At 43.2% G+C, this 17,730-nt stretch overlaps 1 protein-coding gene across 5 annotated transcripts in view; it reads right to left on the reverse strand.

Annotated features, from left to right (window-relative positions):
• Positions 1-17,730, reverse strand: part of Ttn (titin) — a 269,529-nt gene that overhangs the window by 13,082 nt on the left and 238,717 nt on the right. For all 5 annotated transcript variants that reach the window (XM_052182769.1, XM_052182768.1, XM_052182766.1 and 2 more), the window contains 25 exons: positions 17,365-17,667; positions 16,959-17,255; positions 15,616-15,903; positions 15,209-15,508; positions 14,661-14,963; positions 14,261-14,566; positions 12,389-14,155; positions 11,591-11,884; positions 10,649-10,936; positions 10,228-10,527; positions 8,067-10,133; positions 7,660-7,962; positions 7,265-7,570; positions 6,868-7,158; positions 6,485-6,781; positions 6,066-6,371; positions 4,860-5,165; positions 4,493-4,774; positions 3,712-4,305; positions 3,329-3,616; positions 2,931-3,230; positions 1,709-2,011; positions 1,134-1,436; positions 447-1,031; positions 11-316 (listed from right to left, as the gene is read on the reverse strand). In XM_052182769.1, coding sequence (XP_052038729.1) covers positions 11-316; positions 447-1,031; positions 1,134-1,436; positions 1,709-2,011; positions 2,931-3,230; positions 3,329-3,616; positions 3,712-4,305; positions 4,493-4,774; positions 4,860-5,165; positions 6,066-6,371; positions 6,485-6,781; positions 6,868-7,158; positions 7,265-7,570; positions 7,660-7,962; positions 8,067-10,133; positions 10,228-10,527; positions 10,649-10,936; positions 11,591-11,884; positions 12,389-14,155; positions 14,261-14,566; positions 14,661-14,963; positions 15,209-15,508; positions 15,616-15,903; positions 16,959-17,255; positions 17,365-17,667 — 11,283 coding nt within the window. The remainder of the gene's footprint in view (positions 1-10; positions 317-446; positions 1,032-1,133; positions 1,437-1,708; positions 2,012-2,930; positions 3,231-3,328; positions 3,617-3,711; positions 4,306-4,492; positions 4,775-4,859; positions 5,166-6,065; positions 6,372-6,484; positions 6,782-6,867; positions 7,159-7,264; positions 7,571-7,659; positions 7,963-8,066; positions 10,134-10,227; positions 10,528-10,648; positions 10,937-11,590; positions 11,885-12,388; positions 14,156-14,260; positions 14,567-14,660; positions 14,964-15,208; positions 15,509-15,615; positions 15,904-16,958; positions 17,256-17,364; positions 17,668-17,730) is intronic.

Here is a 17,730-nt window from a genome sequence, read left to right on the forward strand (position 1 = left end):
CTTTGCTTACCAAAGGGATCTTTGCAAAGAACTGGTTCAGAAGCAGGGCTGGTCTCGCTAAGACCAACGTCATTCTGTGCGATGATACGGAATTGATATTCAGCATCGGGAACGAGGCCGGTGACAGTGTACATCGTGGTGGTTATCTGGGTTTTGTTGTGTCTGACCCACTTGTCAGTGGATGTCTCCTTGCGTTCAATGTAGTAGCCTGTCACTCGAGAGCCGCCGTCATCTTTAGGTCGAGACCATGACAAGCTAACGGAGCTTTTGGTCACATCAAGTACTTCAGGAGGATTGCTTGGAGGTTCTGGTGGATCTATAAACACAAGTGAGAGGCACACAGGGAGATCAGAGTGCGATCTCAGATCTTGTGAGCTAGTGGTTGTAACTTAAGCAATATAAGCATTCAAACCAACTTTTATACCTCTGTGGCTAACAGCACTTACTCAGTGGTGTCTTTGGTATGACTGGCTCCTCAGATTTCAATGGTTTGCTTATGCCAAACTGGTTTTCTGCTGAGACACGGAAATGGTATTCCACATTTTCTTTAAGGCCTTTTACCACCAGAGATGTGCCTCGGACTCTGGAGTCAATGGTATACCAGGCAGCCTTAGGTACCTCTCTTCTCTCAAGGATATAGCCTAGGATGTCAGCCCCACCATCATCAGCAGGAGGCCTCCAGCTGACCCTTACAGAGCGGGCTTGGATGTCATCATATTCCAGTGGCCCTTCTGGAGTGTTGGGACTTCCTATCACCTTGACCTTGATGTAAACAGTCTTCTTGCCACATTTGTTTTCCAGAACCAAGTCATAAGTTCCAGAATCATCTCTGTCTGCTTCCTTGATCACAAGCTCAGTATGTGTTTCAGATGTTGCGATCATGGCACGCTTACTAATGTCTTGGCCTTCCTTGGTCCATTTACATACTGGGAATGGTTTTCCTTTGATTGGGATGGTAAGCCTGATGACTCCACCTTGTCGAACAAAGACACCTTCCTGGTATCTTTCATCAAGTTCATAGTCAGGGTATTCTGAAGAAAAAGGAAGGAATACAATTTAGATTTTGTTTGAATGGAGGGGTAGGAAAAAGTTCTAAGGAATTTTAGCAACAAGTAAATGGTCATATATCTTACCAAGCATCTCTGTGACTTTGACTGTTCCTGGTACCTCAGCAGGTTCTCCAGGTCCACCAGCATTACAAGCTAGGACTCGGAATCTGTATTCAGCACCCTGAGGTAGGTGTGTTAGGGTATACTCCCGAATCTTGGTTGGGGTGGTGTTACATTTGGTCCATTCACGTTGATCTACTTTTTGCATTTCAATCAAGTATCCTGTGACTTTAGATCCCCCTTCATCTTCTGGAACACTCCAGGCCAGGGACACTGATGTCCTTGTTGTATCTGTAACTCTTGGGTTTTGTGGTTTTCCTGGTGGAGCTAGGAAAAAAAAAACAGACAAAAAATATACTTGTTACAGTTGCTGCAAGGTTATATATTGTCTGTAAAACACAGCACATTCAGTGTGTTGTTGAAAATATAGACTGTTAGCATTTTTGTTTTTTACATTTTTGTTTTCTGTAGTTTTGTTATGGTGATGATTCCAAAGCTGTATTTTTCAGAACTCATGGAACTATATACTTTAGAAGGATGAGTCTCACCACATTAACAATTGTATCTCAATAAATTTGGCATATACTAAATATATTTACCAATTGGATCCATGGCAACGGTGGGTTTGGAAGGACGACTTGGTTTTCCAGTCCCTCTTGCATTAATGGCTGTGACCCGATGTTCATATTCTAGGCCTTCAATAAGGCCGGTGGAGCGGTACCGGGTCATAGTCACTGGTACTTTATTTACACGGACCCAGCGGTCCGCTCTTACTTCTTTACGCTCCACAATATATCCAGTCACTTGGGAGCCACCGTCATCTTCAGGTGGATACCAGGTAAGTGTCATGCCATCCCGGGAGACGTCAAATATCTGTAATGTTTCTGGAGGTCCGGGAATACCTGCAGGAAGACAGAAAAAACAATACAACATATGAACATGAGTAGAGAAATGCGGTTTGTGTGTCCTGTGGTTTTAGGATTTTTGATGCTATGAAAGACAAATGGCCAGTCCCCCAGCACATTCTCTTTTGTGCCTTTTCCACTTTTGCTGTATCTTACTTCATGAATATTTATTTATTTACTTATTTATTGTATATGAATACACTGTAGACTGTCTTCAAATACACCAGAAGATGGCATTGGATCCCATTACAGATGGTTGTGAGCCACCCTGTGGTTGTTGGGAATTGAGCTCAGGACCTCTGGAAGGGCAGTCAGTGCTCTTAACCACTGAGCCACCTCTCCAGCCCCATAAATATTTATTAAACACACATTTTATACTTTCTTCTATTGGGTTGTCTATAGTCCCTCCCTTGCATGCTTTTTCCTCTTCCTCCCTTTATTTCCTTTTCCATCGTTCCATTCTATTTTTCCTCAAACTCCTTTTTTTTCTTTTTCCTTTCTTTTAACCAAGTAAAGAAATTAAAAAACAAAAACAAAACAAACAAACAAACAAAAAAACCCCTAATGCTGTTGAATGCTGCCAAGCAGGGGTGTTTAGAAACCTAGGAAGTCGCCAGGTGGTGGTGGCACACGCCTGTAATCCTAGCATTCTGGGAGGTAGAGGCAGGCGGATTTCTGAGTTTGAGGCCAGCCTGGTCTACACAGTGAGTTCCAGGACAGCTAGGGCTACTCAAAAAAAAAAAAAAAAAAAAAAAAAAAAAAAAAACCAAAATAACCCAAAAACAAAACAAAAAAAAAAAACCTTAGGAAAACCCAGGAGTTAATGTTCCAAGCTATTTTCCCTCTGGTCAGGGCAGGTAGACTCTAAATTCAGAGTCAGCTGTAGGGGAAATGGGGGAGGAGTCCAAGAACTCACTGATGCTGCTTCGGCATTCTATGACCTCAGACTGCAAGTACGAGCCAATCCCGAAGCGGTTTGTTGCAGCCACCCGGAACACGTATTCATTTCCTTCGGTGAGTCTGGTAAATTTAAATGTTGGTCTTGTTACAGACTCAGAAACTGGCAACCATCCTGGGCGGTGAGCATCACGCTGTTCTACCACATAGCCGCTCAGTGGAGCACCACCATCCAATTCAGGAGGTTCCCAGGATATAGTAACTGATGTAGCATCAATTTCATCAATCTTGATGGGCCCAGTTGGTGGACCAGGCTTGTCTATGAAAGGTAAAGAAATTGGGAGATGAATTTCTACTTCAAATCAAAACTGTGGATTTAGCCATTGTCTAAATTGTAACCCTATCACACAGACTTACCAAGAATAATAACTTTTATTGTCTCAGAGGTGGTTCCAGTAACATTCTTCAACTCAAGCGTATATTCTCCAGTATCTCTTATAGTAGTTTCACGGATGGTTAGCTTGGTGACTTTAGTGTGGGTCTCAACTGTAACACGCTCTGATTCTCTCAGTTTAGAACCAGCAAAGAACCAGGAAGCAGTAGGTGGTGGACGACCAGCGATGGGTATCACTAGCTCAATTGGTCTGCCAGCTGGGACATGGATGGTCTTTTGAGGCATTGTAGAAAGATCAATTGTTGGCAACACTGTAAGAAAGAAATCAGGCATTTATTTTCACATATGATCTGAAGATGAAGTGTCTTGAGTTTATTTTGCATTTATACGGGCATTCAATACCTACCTCTGAGGTCTTGTACAGTCACCGGTGTGACGATCTCTCTTGGTTCTGACACACCTTTCTCATTTTGGGCCCTCACTCTAAACAAGTACTGTTCGCCTTCATTCAGGGAAATAACAGTGTGCTCTAAGACTGTGGGTTTCAAAGTGACAACTTTCATCCATCGCTCTGTGCCGGCTTTGCAGGCCTCAAGAACATATCCGGTGAGTCGGCTTCCGCCGTCATAGAGAGGTTTCTCCCAAGCAAGGGACACAGTGGATTTGGTGACATCAATCACTTCTAATTTTGTGGGCACCAAAGGTACTTCTGAGACTAGAACTGCGTCTGCTGTTTCACAAGGCTCTCCGATACCGTAGATGTTTTCTGGAAGCACTCTGAAATAGTACATGGTTCCCTCAACGAGTCCGGATATCCGGTAGAGCGTCTTGCTGCATTTGGTGGTTACTGTCTTGAATGCCCTCATGGCAGCTTCTCGCTTCTCAATAATGTAATTGTTGACTGGAGCACCGCCATCAATTGTGGGGATTTCCCAAGTGATGGTCACAGAATCTCTTGAAACCTCTTTAACATTCACTGAAGGACAGGGACCAGGAGTATCTAAAAAGAATGACCAGAAGGGAAGATTTATACTTACTCTTTATTGCTTGATTTATACTTTGTGTGTGTGTTACAGGAAAATATAATCAGTGTAGGTCTCCCCTAGTGAGGTAATCAATAATAGGCCAACAGGTAGCTTTTTGTGGTTTCTACTTGCAAGTTAGCTCACCCTAAGATGGTCACTTACCATAGACTTTAACCAGGACTGTTGCTGATTTCTTGCCGGACTGGTTTTCAGCTTCAATTGTGTATTTTCCAGCATCATACCGATTAACTTTGTCCACAATGAGTAAAGAGTAGCTCTCCGTGTTGTCAATAATTGCCCGATTGGCAAGGTCAATGCCTTTCTTGCTCCACGTGATGACAGGAGGAGGTCTTCCAGATACAGACACCATCAGGCGCAAGGAGGTTCCAGCCCTGACGACTACGGTCTTCTTCAGATCATCTGCAAGCTCAAGATCTGGTATTTCTGGAAAGTAAATATGTAAATGCTGTTAATTCGTGAACAGACGGGGTGAGAAAACAACACACCTTAGTGTTTCTGTGTTAAATACCTAGTCTTTCCACAGGTTCGATTTCAGCAGTTGTCTCGCTGTAGTCACTCATACCCTTGGCATTCACAGCGGCAACCCTAAAGGAGTACTTCTGGCCTGTCTTAAGGTCTGGCACAGTGAATTCATTGTTTCTTATCGTGGCATTCGTATGCACTCGGCACCATTGATCCGTGTCTTTCTCTTGCATTTCCAGGACGTATCCTATGATGTCAGTACCACCATCGTACATGGGCTTGGTCCATGCCAAACTAATGCTGCGCTTGGTGGTATCCACAACTCTTGGAGCAGAAGGTGGCCCAGGGGTGTCTGAAATTTAAAAGAGAAATAGGCATTGCACAAAAGAGGAAACTTTGGGAATTACAGTTTTGTTTTCAAGATTCACAGAGGCATTCAGGACTTATGAAGACCCTCTTTGTACCAGTGTTTTAAGTTTTGATACTCTAGGTCAGCGCTCATGGTATATTATTGCTATCTATAATTATTTAGGCTGCTCCAGAGATGCTGTCATTTCTGTCTCTCACTTTGGCTAGCAGTGGCGTATTCTCTCTTAACTAAGTTCCTTTCTTAGCTTGTTCTTAGGGGCTTTTCTTTAGTTGTCCCTCTTCACCCTGTATCTCTACTGAATGCAGGAATCAGGTCCTGTCTTTTTCCTCTGCAGTCCCAGTCCTTTTAGCTCTTGGGCTCAAACTCTATAAAAGCCTCTATGTTGTTTTTGAAGGCCATGTAATAATTAATTTGTTAGTACCTTTTGATTGTAAAATTGGATGCTTTATGCTCCCCTAAGCCTCTGTTCAAAAGGAAGTTTTGTTCTTTTTCCTCTTCAATACTTATCAATAGAAGTTATTTTTTGACTCTTCTAGAACACTTAAAATATATATATATATATCTTTAAGATATATCTTATATCTTATATATATAAGATATAAAAATATATATCTTAGAAGACTTAAATATATATATATATATCATTTTGGTATTAGAACAATTTATTGCTTTTCATAGATCAGACAAATATTGCAACAGTTTTCAGCAATGTTAGCTGCTACTAGTAATGTAACGGTTAAAATCCTATATATGTTTAAGACCACAGAAGTATCTGCTATACTAGGTATATATGTTTCATGTATTCTGAAGTTCTTGGAGTTCCCATGTTGGGAAATCCTTATATGAGTTTGGTTGAGCCCAGGTTACCATCTTAGAACTCACATGATGGCTCTCTGCATGAGATGAAGTTCGAAGCTTCGCTGGGTTCACTGTTGCCAGCAGCGTTCACCGCAGTCACCCGGAACTGGTAATCACAGCCTTCCATGAGGCCGGTCACCTTCAGCCTGGTGTCATAAACCACATAATCTTTGTTGACACGTGTCCAGCGCAAGCTCTTCTTCTCGCGTTTGTCTACGAGGTAGTTGCTGATTTCATTGCCACCATCGGATTCAGGTTTCATCCACTGAATGATGATATGCTCTTTGCCGGCCCCCACTTCTTCTGGAATGCCAGGTTGTGATGGAATTGCTGTTTGTAGTTAATGCAAAGAATGATCAGGATAGCAGAAAATCACTATGAACATGACTATCTTTCTTCCTGATCCATTAATCGCTAAAGTGATTTAAAGAGCTAATACTCACTGAAAGAGTTTCTGGCCACAATCGGCTCTGATTCAACTGGCACACCGAGGCCGTATTTATTCACTGCCCTCACTCGGAATGTGTACTCATTGTTCTTGATGAGTCTGGTAACCACATAGGATACAGTCAGGCATTCCCCTTCGACGATCACCCAATTGAGCCTGCTAGTCTCCCTTCTCTCTACAATATAGTGAGTTATCTCTGCTCCTCCATCTTCCTGTGGAAGGCTCCAGGCTAAGGTGCACTTCTCCTCGGTCACTCTGCTGACAGTGAGTTTTCCACATGGGCCAGGAGAATCTGAAACAGGCAGGATGACAGGTCATGATAAATGGCATACTTGAAAGTGCTACAATTATCCAAAAGAGGGCCTTTGATCTGCTTACCAAGAACTTTGACCATGACAGATACGGACTTGGTCCCACTAGCATTCTTCACGGTCAGTGTGTATTTCCCACTGTCGCTCCGGTCACAGTATTTGATCACAGCAGTGGCTCGCTTGCCAGTGTACTGTAGAGAAATTTTTTCACAGAGATCCAGTTCCTTGTCTCCTTTGGTCCAGATGATTTTGGGTTCAGGTTTGCCACCAACGGCAGCATCAAGAACCAGATCTGAACCTGCTCTGATGGTCACCAGATCGCCTTGTAACCTGGCATCCAACTCAGCTTTTGGTGGAGCTGTTAATAGGCAAAAGAGATATGAATGGATATCTGACAGTGCAGGTATCCACTTAAAAGGAAAACACTGGAGTAAGCTGAAAGGGATCCGTTGGCTATTTCTTACCGTATTCATCTCGGCAAGTTACAGGGCCTGTAGATTCAGAGCCTTTGCTAATTACGCCTGCTGCGTTCTTGGCCAACACACGGAATTCGTAAGTGTCCCCTTCACTGAGAGCGGTCACAGTGAAGAAATTATCAGAGACGATGGTATAGTTGCACTTTAGCCAGCGACCATCTCCAACTTCACTGACTGGTTTCCGTTCTATGATGTAGCCCACAACTTTGCTGCCTCCATCATATACTGGGGCAGACCAAATTAGTGACACCGTTGATCTCGTGACATCTGTTACTTCTGGTCTACCAGGTGGATCTAGAAGGGATATAAAATAAGGTTAAAAATACAACTGAGTTCTAATACCGGGAATGGTAACGAATATAGCTTTAGCCATTTTTACATACCAACTGGGTTTTGAGCCATGATAGGTCTTGAAGCTTCACTGGCCTTGCTGACACCCGCAGCGTTGAGTGCATATGTTCGGAACTGATACTCTAGTCCTTCTACCAAGCCCGTCACTTTGTAATTACACTCTAAGCACGGCACTTTGTTTTCTTTCACCCAAAGAATGGTGTTACGTTCTTTCTTCTCAACCCAGTAGCCAACGATTTTACTACCGCCATCGTGGTAGGGTTCTTCCCAACGAATTGACATAGCATTGGCGGACACATAGTAGACCTCAGGTCTGGTAGGAGCACTTGGTGGAACTAAATATAGACAGGGACATATAAGAATATGGTTTTATAAAATTCAGTAGAAATTTAAAAGTTTTAAAAAATAGCCTTTGAAGTTTGGTACTGATGGTCCTTACCAAATGGATGTTCAGCAACTATTGGCAGTGACTCCAGAGGCTTGCTGACCCCAAATCTGTTCTCTGAGCTGACACGGAAACAGTATTCTTTGTATTTTGTGAGGTGCGTGACTTTAATCTGAGTGCGCTTCACACTGGAATTGATAAGCTGCCAGGCTGTTGTACCCGACTCGCGCTTCTCAACTATATAATTTGTAATTTCAGTGCCTCCATCGTCTTTCGGTTCAGTCCATGACAGGACACATGATTCAGCAGAGACAGATGAGACCTCAATGGGACCAGTTACTGGCCCTGGCCTCCCAATGACCACAACTGTGATAGTGAATGTCTTAACACCAGCTGTATTTTCCAGGGTCAGGAAGTATCTTCCAGAGTCACCTCTCATGCTGTCTTTTACAGTCAGGGTGGTCCTGTCCTTTGTGGTTGTGATGCTCATCCGATCTGTCTCCTTGAGTCTCATTTCTTCTAGCTTCCATGTTACTTTGGGGGCAGGACGACCACTGATTGGCACGTCAATGGTAAATGTGCTTCCAGCTTTGCAAGTTATGAGCTGATTGGTGATTCCAGTGAGATCAGCAGTGGGCTCAATTTGAGGCTCCTTGATGATGACAGATGAGAAGGCTTCTCTGGGTTCGCTGTAACCAGCATCGTTCTTGGCTTTCACCCGGAATTCATACTCGGTATTCTCAACGAGGCGCTCCACTGTGAAAGTCAGCTGTTTGGTGTGACCAGCTTCAACCCAGAAGTCAGATCCCTTTTGTCTCATTTCAAGCAGGTAGCTGGTGATCCGACTACCTCCATCGTGGTCAGGTTTAAGCCAGGCTAGGACTGCAGACGATTTGCTAGTGTCAACGATATCAAGTCTTCTAGGTGGAGCGGGCTGTTCTGTGGCTACAATTGGTTCTGGCATCTCATAGGGTTCACCAACACCATACTCATTTTCAGCAGAAACACGGAAATAGTATGGAACGCCTTCTGTCAGATCACTCACCTTGAGGATCTGGCGAGTGCATTTTTCACTGACAACCTGCCAGCTACGGCGACTCGCTTCCCGTTTCTCTATCACATAGTGATGGATCCGGGCACCACCATCAAGGAGAGGGGCATCCCACATCAGTGTAGCAGATCCCCGGGTCACATCTTTGAAGGTAATTGGACCAGGTGGTCCTGGAGAGTCTAACACCTTCACAGTGAATGTTATCGACTTACTACCGCTGTTGTTTTCTACGGTGAGTGTGTATTTCCCTGCATCATTTCTGTTGCAGTTTTCCACAGTGAGGGTGCTGAAGGAGTCTGTTGTGTGGATATCAGCCCGGATGCTAAGGTTAGAGTCAGGCTTGCTCCATACCGCTGTAGGAGTGGGTCTACCCTGGTAGGCAATAAAGAGACGGATGCTAGCTCCCGCTCTGACAATGTGAGTCTGCTTGAAGTTTGCATCAATGTCTAACTCAGGAGCTGATAATCGATCGACTGCTTTTATTGTGCCAGTCACCTCACAGCTGTCTCCTTTCCCAGCACCATTGACGGCACTGACCCGGAATTTGTATTCTTCGCCCGCCTGTAGCTCAGTGACTGTGTATCTTGTTTTCACACATGGCTCTGTGTTTACTTTGTGCCAGTCCCCTAAGTCAGCTTTGCACATTTCTATTATGTATCCAATTATTTCCATCCCGCCGTCAAAGACTGGCCTGGCCCATTCCAAGCTCACAGTTGTCTTCGAGGTGTCTGTCACTTTGACTACCGCGGGGGCGCTTGGTGGGTTAACGGGCTCTCTACATTTAATTAGTCTTGAGATCCCACTTGCTGGCCCTACACCCGCAGCGTTTTCAGCCATGACGTGGAACTCATATTCGTTGCCTTCTACCAGACCGGTGACCTTGAACCTTGTCTCAGAGATTGGCCGTTTGCTGATCACTTTTACCCATCTTGTGCTTTTCTTTTCTCTCCTTTCGAGGATGTAGTGTTGAATCTCACTGCCACCATCTGATTCTGGCCTTGTCCAAGTCAGTGTAATGCTATTGCCTGTGACATTGCTAGGTTCTGGAATTCCAGGAGCATCTGGAACGGCTGTAAACAGTGGAGGGGAAATCAGTTAGATTAATCTGCTTAGAAAGTTAGGCTTATGATGACAGGATACCACTTAGTAGAACTGGAAACTTACTGTATTGTATTTGAGCAACCACGGGGTCGGACTCAAGTGGCCTGCCAACACCAAACTTGTTAGCTGCAGAAACCCGGAACTGATACTCATTGCCGGTGATGAGTTTAATGGCAGTGTAACTGAGGGCTTCACAATGATCCTCAATCAATGCCCAAGCGAGTCTGCTAGTTTCACGCTTTTCAATGATGTAGTGTGTGACAGGAGCGCAGCCGTCATTGAGAGGTGCCTCCCACCACAGGGTCATCTTTTCACCAGTAATATTAGTGAATCTTATCGGCCCGACAACTTTTCCTGGTGTATCTATAAGAAAAAGTTTTAAGAGTTACTTTTTTTCTTGTTCATTAAAGTATTAGGTATCAGCCACATCCCTAATCCAATTCAATCCAGTCTAATAAATTGTACTGAATTTATTGTAAGATACCTTGTACTTTCACTGTAACTTCAGCTTTTGTGGAACCAGATACATTTTTGGCTTCCACGGTATAAACACCACGGTGGTCTCGAGTTGCGTCTCTGACAAAGAGACTGGTAGAGCCAAGAACATCAGTTATTTCCATGTTCATTCTCCTCTCAATTTCAACTCCATCTTTGAACCAAGTTACTCGTGGGACCGGTCGTCCCTGGACCAAAGCTTTGATCCTAAGACTGTCTCCAGACTTAATAACAAGGCCATCGAAGTACTCAGGGCCAAACTCTACTGTAGGTGGAACTGTAAAAGAACAGAAGCATTTATTAATTTGGCTTAATAAAGACATACATAAACATAGTTTCATTAGGACCATGAAGATGACCACTTCCATGCTACCAAAGGCTATTTGAAAGTAGAACTGGTGACTGAGAGTTTAGACAATGGGATTAAACATTTATCCATTACTCAGTTATTCCCTTTGTTACTCCTGGCATGTGATTACTTTGCATAGTCCTTTGTGGAAAGAGAACTGCAACATTTGCAAGTCTTTACTTCCTAATAGTGTTGCATAGCCAAACAAGTTCCCAGGAGAAGCCATTAGCTTCACACAAGCAGGAAATGATTATATTGTTCCATATATACTATGTTTGATATATAATATATATTAGTGTATAATACCGATACACAACTATTCCTAGTATATTAGTGAAACGGCTAAAACTACAAACCTAAAAACCATTTCCACTTGCTTGATTTTTACATGGAAATGGGGTAAAATAATAGACACAATGAAGAGAATTGAAATACAAAAGGACTTAATTCATCCACGTGGTAGCCCTAGCTCATCTACAGAAAAAAGCCCCTGTATTCCTTTATAGACCAGAGCCATTGAAAAAAAGCATTTTTGAAACTGAATACTCTTTATCACAATGGAAATTGGTTGGAAATGCTTACCATTTTCATCTCTTGTCATAATGAGGCCAGAAGACTGAGAAGGAGGGCTTATAGTGCCAACGGCATTTCTTGCAATTATTCTGAACTCATACCGATCCCCAGGACTGAGTCCTGTAACTGTGTATTGACAGTCACTGACGTCAGTGAAGTTGCATCTCACCCAGCGATCACTTCCTTGCCGTTTCTCAATGCTGTAGGCCACAATCTTACTGCCCCCATCACGTAAGGGTGGGTTCCATTTAAGTGTGATGGTTTCTCGGGTGACATCAATATAGTCAGGAGTGCCTGGTGGGTCTGAGAAATTATAGGAAAGTTACAATCAGTGCTGTATTTGTAACCATCTTTTAATTATCAATGAAGTAAAACAACATGGAAAAACCTCCCAGGCTAATTTGTATCACTAATTTCAACTTTCTGCTTCATAGTCCTTTGGAGAATTGAAGACTTCTAAATTACTTTATTGGAGTGAGTTAAAATAATTCCTCTGGCTGGGTGTGGGTGGCGTATACCTTTAATATCAAAACTTGGGAGGCAGAGGCAGGAAGATCTCTGAGTTCAATGCCAGCATGTTCTACAGTGTAAGTTCTAGGACAGCCAGAGCTATACAGCAAATATCAAGAACAAAATCAAAACCAACCCTCTCCCTCAAAACATTCCTCTGGTTTTACATGACTGGCTCTGTAATGACAAGAAGATAGAGCCAAGACAGAGTGAAGAGGGTGACTTCTAAAAGAGAAGCAGTGTTTTGTGTATTTATTGCTAATAATAACCAAATATACTTGAGTAACAGTCACTTACCTACTGGGGAAACAGCTAATGTAAACTTGCTTGGGTCACTAGGTGAGCTTAGGCCAGCAGAATTCTCAGCATACACACGGAATTGGTAGTCCAGACCCTCTATTAAGCCAGTAGCTCTGTATTCTCTCCCAGATATTGGTGATGTGTTAACCCTTTGCCAAAGAATGCTGTTTCTTTCTTTCTTTTCAACATGGAATCCAGTAACTTCTGAGCCACCATCATAAACTGGTGCATCCCAAGTTAGTGACATGCCATCTGAAGTCACATTGTATATGACTGGCTTTCCTGGAGGACCGGGAATCCTGAATTGGTGTTTTGCCACAATGATATTTGAGACAAGTGGCTCACTGACTCCATATCTGTTTTCTGCTCTAACTCTAAATTGGTATTCAGAATCTTTGACAAGATTGGAAACTTTGAAAGTCGTTCTGGCAACACTTGAACACACCATCTTCCAATTTGTTTGTGACGCTTCCCGCTTCTCAATGCTGTAACAGGTAATTTCTCCTCCTCCATCATCTTCAGGTATGTCCCATGACATGATGGCACTGTCAGCCTTGATTTCATCAAATCGAATGGGTCCTTTGGGCTTTGACGGTGGGCCAAGGGTGATGATTGTAATGGGGAATGAGTTTCTACACACTGCGTTATCGAGAATGACAGTATATTTTCCTCCGTGCTCCTTCTTCACATTCTTAATACTCAAGGTGATTTTATTTTCTGTTTTACTGAAACGAACATATTCACTTTCCTTCAGCGGCAAGCCATCTTTCAGCCAACTGATGGATGGCTTGGGTTTTCCTTTATAAGGTAATTCAAGGTGTACGTTATGTCCAATTCTCACAGATATTTGTGCCCCAGGGATTTCTGACAAGTCAACTTCAGGTGTAATTACAAGCTCCTTCACTGTAAGTGGCCCAATAGTGACAGGGTCGCTCTGTCCTTTCTCGTTTCTGGCAGACACTCGGAATTCCAAGACTGATTGCTCTTTAAGTTGTCCAATCTCAATTTCGCACGTCTTACTGATGCCGGCGTGGGACCAGGCTTGTTCGCCTTTGCCTTTCCGTTCCACAAGATAGTCTGTGATGATGCTCCCGCCATCAAAGTCAGGCTTGGTCCAGCTCAGGACCACAGATGTCTTTGTGGAATCTTTCATTGAGAGATCTCGGATAGGGGCTGGCACCTCAGCAGCCTTCACAGGCTCTGTAGTCTCACAAGGCTCACCAATTCCAATTTCATTTTCTGCAAGCACCCTGAAGAAGAATGGAGTCTTCTCTGATAAATCTGTTACTTTAAAGGATGTACCAGAACACTTGTGTGACACGACAGACCATGTTCTCTTCGTGGCATCTCTCTTTTCGATGACGTAGTTAATGATGGGAGACCCTCCATCGATGAGCGGAGGATCCCATAGCAATGTGACGGTGCCGAGGGAAACGTGCTTCACCTGTAACTTCTGGCAGGCAGCTGGTGTGTCGAGCACTTTAACACTCACAGTGGAAGACTTTGGTTGGCCAACTCCATTTTCTATTGTCAGGATGTATTTTCCTGTGTCATTGCGAGTGACTTGAGGAATAACAAGCAAAGAAGACGAATCCGTGTTTTGGATGCTGTATCTGGCATCACTGCTGAGATTCTTCTCCTCTTTCCTCCAGGTGACAGTAGGTGGAGGTCTGCCTTTAAAGGGAATCAGTAGTTGAACATCTTCACCAGCTTTAGCGATAACAGACGTTCTCAGAGCCACATCGAGGTCGATTTCTGGTTCCTCTGTAGACACAAAATGGACATTTACAGTGAGTTTTAAAAGAAAATGAGTGTTTGCTTAGAACTCTTAATAAGACATAAAAGCATCATCACACTGGTTGCACATACCAAGGATGTCTTTAGCCTGTACAGGTTCAGTCATTGCTATAGGCTCTCCTTGGCCGGCACAGTTTACTGCTGATACTTGGAAATAGTAGTTGATTCCAGGTTTCAGGTTAGATACCACATATTCTGTAGTTCTGACCTCTCCCTTGGTAGAGACAATAGTCCATTCTTCTTCTTCTCCTTGTCTCATCTTAACGACATATCCAGTAACCTCACTGCCCCCATCATAAACAGGTTTACTCCAGCCAAGAGTGATAGATGATTTAGTGGAGTCTGCAATTCTTATCTTGGCAGGTGGTCCTGGAGGATCTGGAATAGCCATTTATAATCCATCAATTACACAATAATCAGCAATTCAGTCACACAGAGGACAAGCGAAGATGCCGTGTATACAAGTGCTTACCAATCGGGTCAGCAGCCTTATAGAAGTCAGATGGTTCTGAGAAGGGGCCTGTTCCAGCAGCATTCACAGCACAGACTCGATATTGATAGTCACTGTTTTCTGTGAGTCCTGTCACCTTTTGTCTGGTGTCACGAATAGTCTCCTTTAATACCTTAAGCCATGCTAGACTCTTCTTGTCTCGTCTTTCAAGGAAATAGCCATTTATTTCACTGCCACCATCTACAGTTGGCCTGTTCCAGACAACAGTCATTGAATTCTTGGTAATCTTTGTCACCTCTGGGATGCTTGGAGGCCCCGGTGTAACTATTGAAGAAGGGAAGAACAGATGAGTTTAAAGATTCAGCAGGTTCTGCTTTCTCATATTTTAATCCTGTCTAAAATATCAGTTTAGTGATGATAGTTCCTGTCTTGTGGAAAGGATAGTAATGAGACAAGATAAAATGCAAAAGGAAATCATTTTAAGAAAACATCTATAGGCTATCAGAACAGCTTATATCTCAGAATATGTTTTTCACATCTTTTAGGTTTGTAATGAAGCTATAGCTCACCAAAGGCATTCTTGGCTACAACTGGCTCAGATTCTAGAGGCTCGCCAATTCCATACTTATTCACAGCTCGGACTCGGAAGATGTACTCATTCCCTTTGATAATTTTGGTAGTTGTAATGATGCACTCTTCCAGATTTTCAGCCACCATAGACCAGACAACTCGGCTTGTCTCACGTTTTTCCACGATGTAGTGAGTGATCTTTGCACCACCGTCGTCAGCTGGAGGCTTCCACAGCAGAGTTATTTTTTCTGCAGTGACAGTCTTAAATTCAATCGGTCCACCTGGAGGTCCTGGTTTGTCTACCAATGAAAGATGAAAACAATGTTAGCCTTTAAAAGTTCAGGTGACTTTCAATTACCACACTCTAGGTAAACACAACAAGACATTGCCCATGTTAAGCACCTACCAAGGATCTGCACTCTGATGGTGGCTGAGGCAGAACCCATGGCATTCCTTAGTTTCAACTCGTAGCTTCCACTATTAAGGCGGTTGGCATCCTTGATGAGTATAGATGCAAGGTCAGTGCTATTTTCCACACATACCAATGCATTGGTTTGTAATTCTTTATCATCTTTGTACCACTCAATCGTAGGCTCTGGTTTGCCAGAAATGCCAGCTCTGAGCTTCACAGATGTACCTGCTCGATATTTGACAACTTCTGTATATTCTAGAGGTAAGTCAATCACAGGCCCACCTGCAAGAAAACAAACCAAGCAGTTGACATCTTAGTAGGATGAACAATGACAAATGTTGCAGAACTTCAAAATAGGTAATTGACCATTTGCTAATTGAGGGCACATGTGAGCTGCATGTACTTTATGCAGGTCTAAACCTACTTACTTTAAACCTTTAGTTTTATAAGCCACTTTTATATCTCAGATGGGGAAGTCAGACTGAACAGACTCTGAGCCTCCAGAACACTATACTAGTTATATGAGGAAGTCAGTTCTTTCTAAACATATTTTAACCTCTAGTAGGTATTTTGTTTTAGCAATGAAAACAGGATCAGGGAAGAGACCATTATTGAAGAAAGAGCACTACACATTTTCTTTTACTCTAGCCCCTCTTTCCTTTGCTTCTGACCGCTTCTCATTCATTTGCCTTTCCTCTATCCAAACATGAGCAGTTCCTGTCAGATTCTTGAAGCTTGAGTTCTCTACTCACAGGGCTATATATCCATTGAGCAGGTGTTCTGCCTGGTTCCCTAGAACTGCCGAGGTATAGGACTAAGTGTGGCTGGCTTTACAGAGCAACAAATACTGGGAACCTGCAAAGCCTGACTTATAAAGGGTGGCCCTTGGGTTTCCAACACAAAAATGGGAGTGGATACTTTTCAACTGTCAGCAAGTGACTCACTTCCCTTTTTGAAAATGGAAAACTGTTAGAAGTGTCCCAGGGTACTCGACTCCCACGAAATTCTCCCATGAATTTCCAAGCCATTATTAACCAAATACCACTTATTTTACAGACTATCCAATCACATTTCGAGTGGACAATGAAATAGAGAGGGCTCCAAAGACACCTGCTCATCACTGATGAGTTGTTTGACTTTGGGAGACTTTACATCAATACTCTAACCCTTAGGCTTATTTTCGTAAAGTGGATTAATCTGTGTTGTTGAACGGGAGAGAATTCGTGGAAGAAGGGTATTCGTGGATATTGCCCAACCAATGGTAGGTTCCTAAATAGTCCAGCAAGTTTATAGTTACTCCCACAATTTAATTAAAACATCAAGTGAAACCTGCTTACCATAAGAGTCAATACATGTGATGGGGCCTACAACCTCAGATGGGTTGCTGACGGAACCAACAGCATTTCTAGCAAAGACCCGGAATTCATACTGGGAATTCTGAGTCAATCCAGAGACAGTGAATTGAGTCTCGATAACATTGGTGAAGCTGGCCTTGGTCCATCTCCCATCTGGAAGGTCACGCCTCTCAACAATATAGCCTGTAATCTTGCTTCCTCCATCAAAGGCTGGTTGTTGCCATGAAAGGTTGACAGAGTTCTTTGAAATATCGGTGATCCGAACATTTCTTGGGGGTTCTGCAATAACGAGAAAGCAGCTCAGTAAGTGACATTCATTTTGCTTTGAAGAAACGAACTTTTACATTTGTCAGTTATCAGAACTGCTCTGTACGTGACAGTTACATACCGCAGGCATCAATGGCCAAGACTGGTTCAGAGGGATGGCTGGGTTTTCCAATACCAGCAGCATTCTCTGCATATACCCTGAATTCATAAATAAGTCCAGCGCTGATTGTTGTAACTTTGAAGTGAGTTGTACGGATGATCATTTTGTTGGCTTTCTGCCACAGAATACTATTTCTGTCTTTCATTTCCAGGTGGTAGCCTGTGACTGCACTGCCTCCATTGGACACTGGTTCGTGCCAACCCACAGTGATGCTTTCTCGAGTAACGTTAGATACCCAGGGTGTAGATGGTGGTCCAGGTGTTGCTAGGAAAGAGAGAAAACACGTAGGTTAAGACAAGCGCTTAGCACATTTTTATAGCAAACACC

This window comes from Apodemus sylvaticus, chromosome 5 (assembly GCF_947179515.1).
Source record: "Apodemus sylvaticus chromosome 5, mApoSyl1.1, whole genome shotgun sequence".
Classification (NCBI taxonomy): Eukaryota; Metazoa; Chordata; class Mammalia; order Rodentia; family Muridae; genus Apodemus; species Apodemus sylvaticus.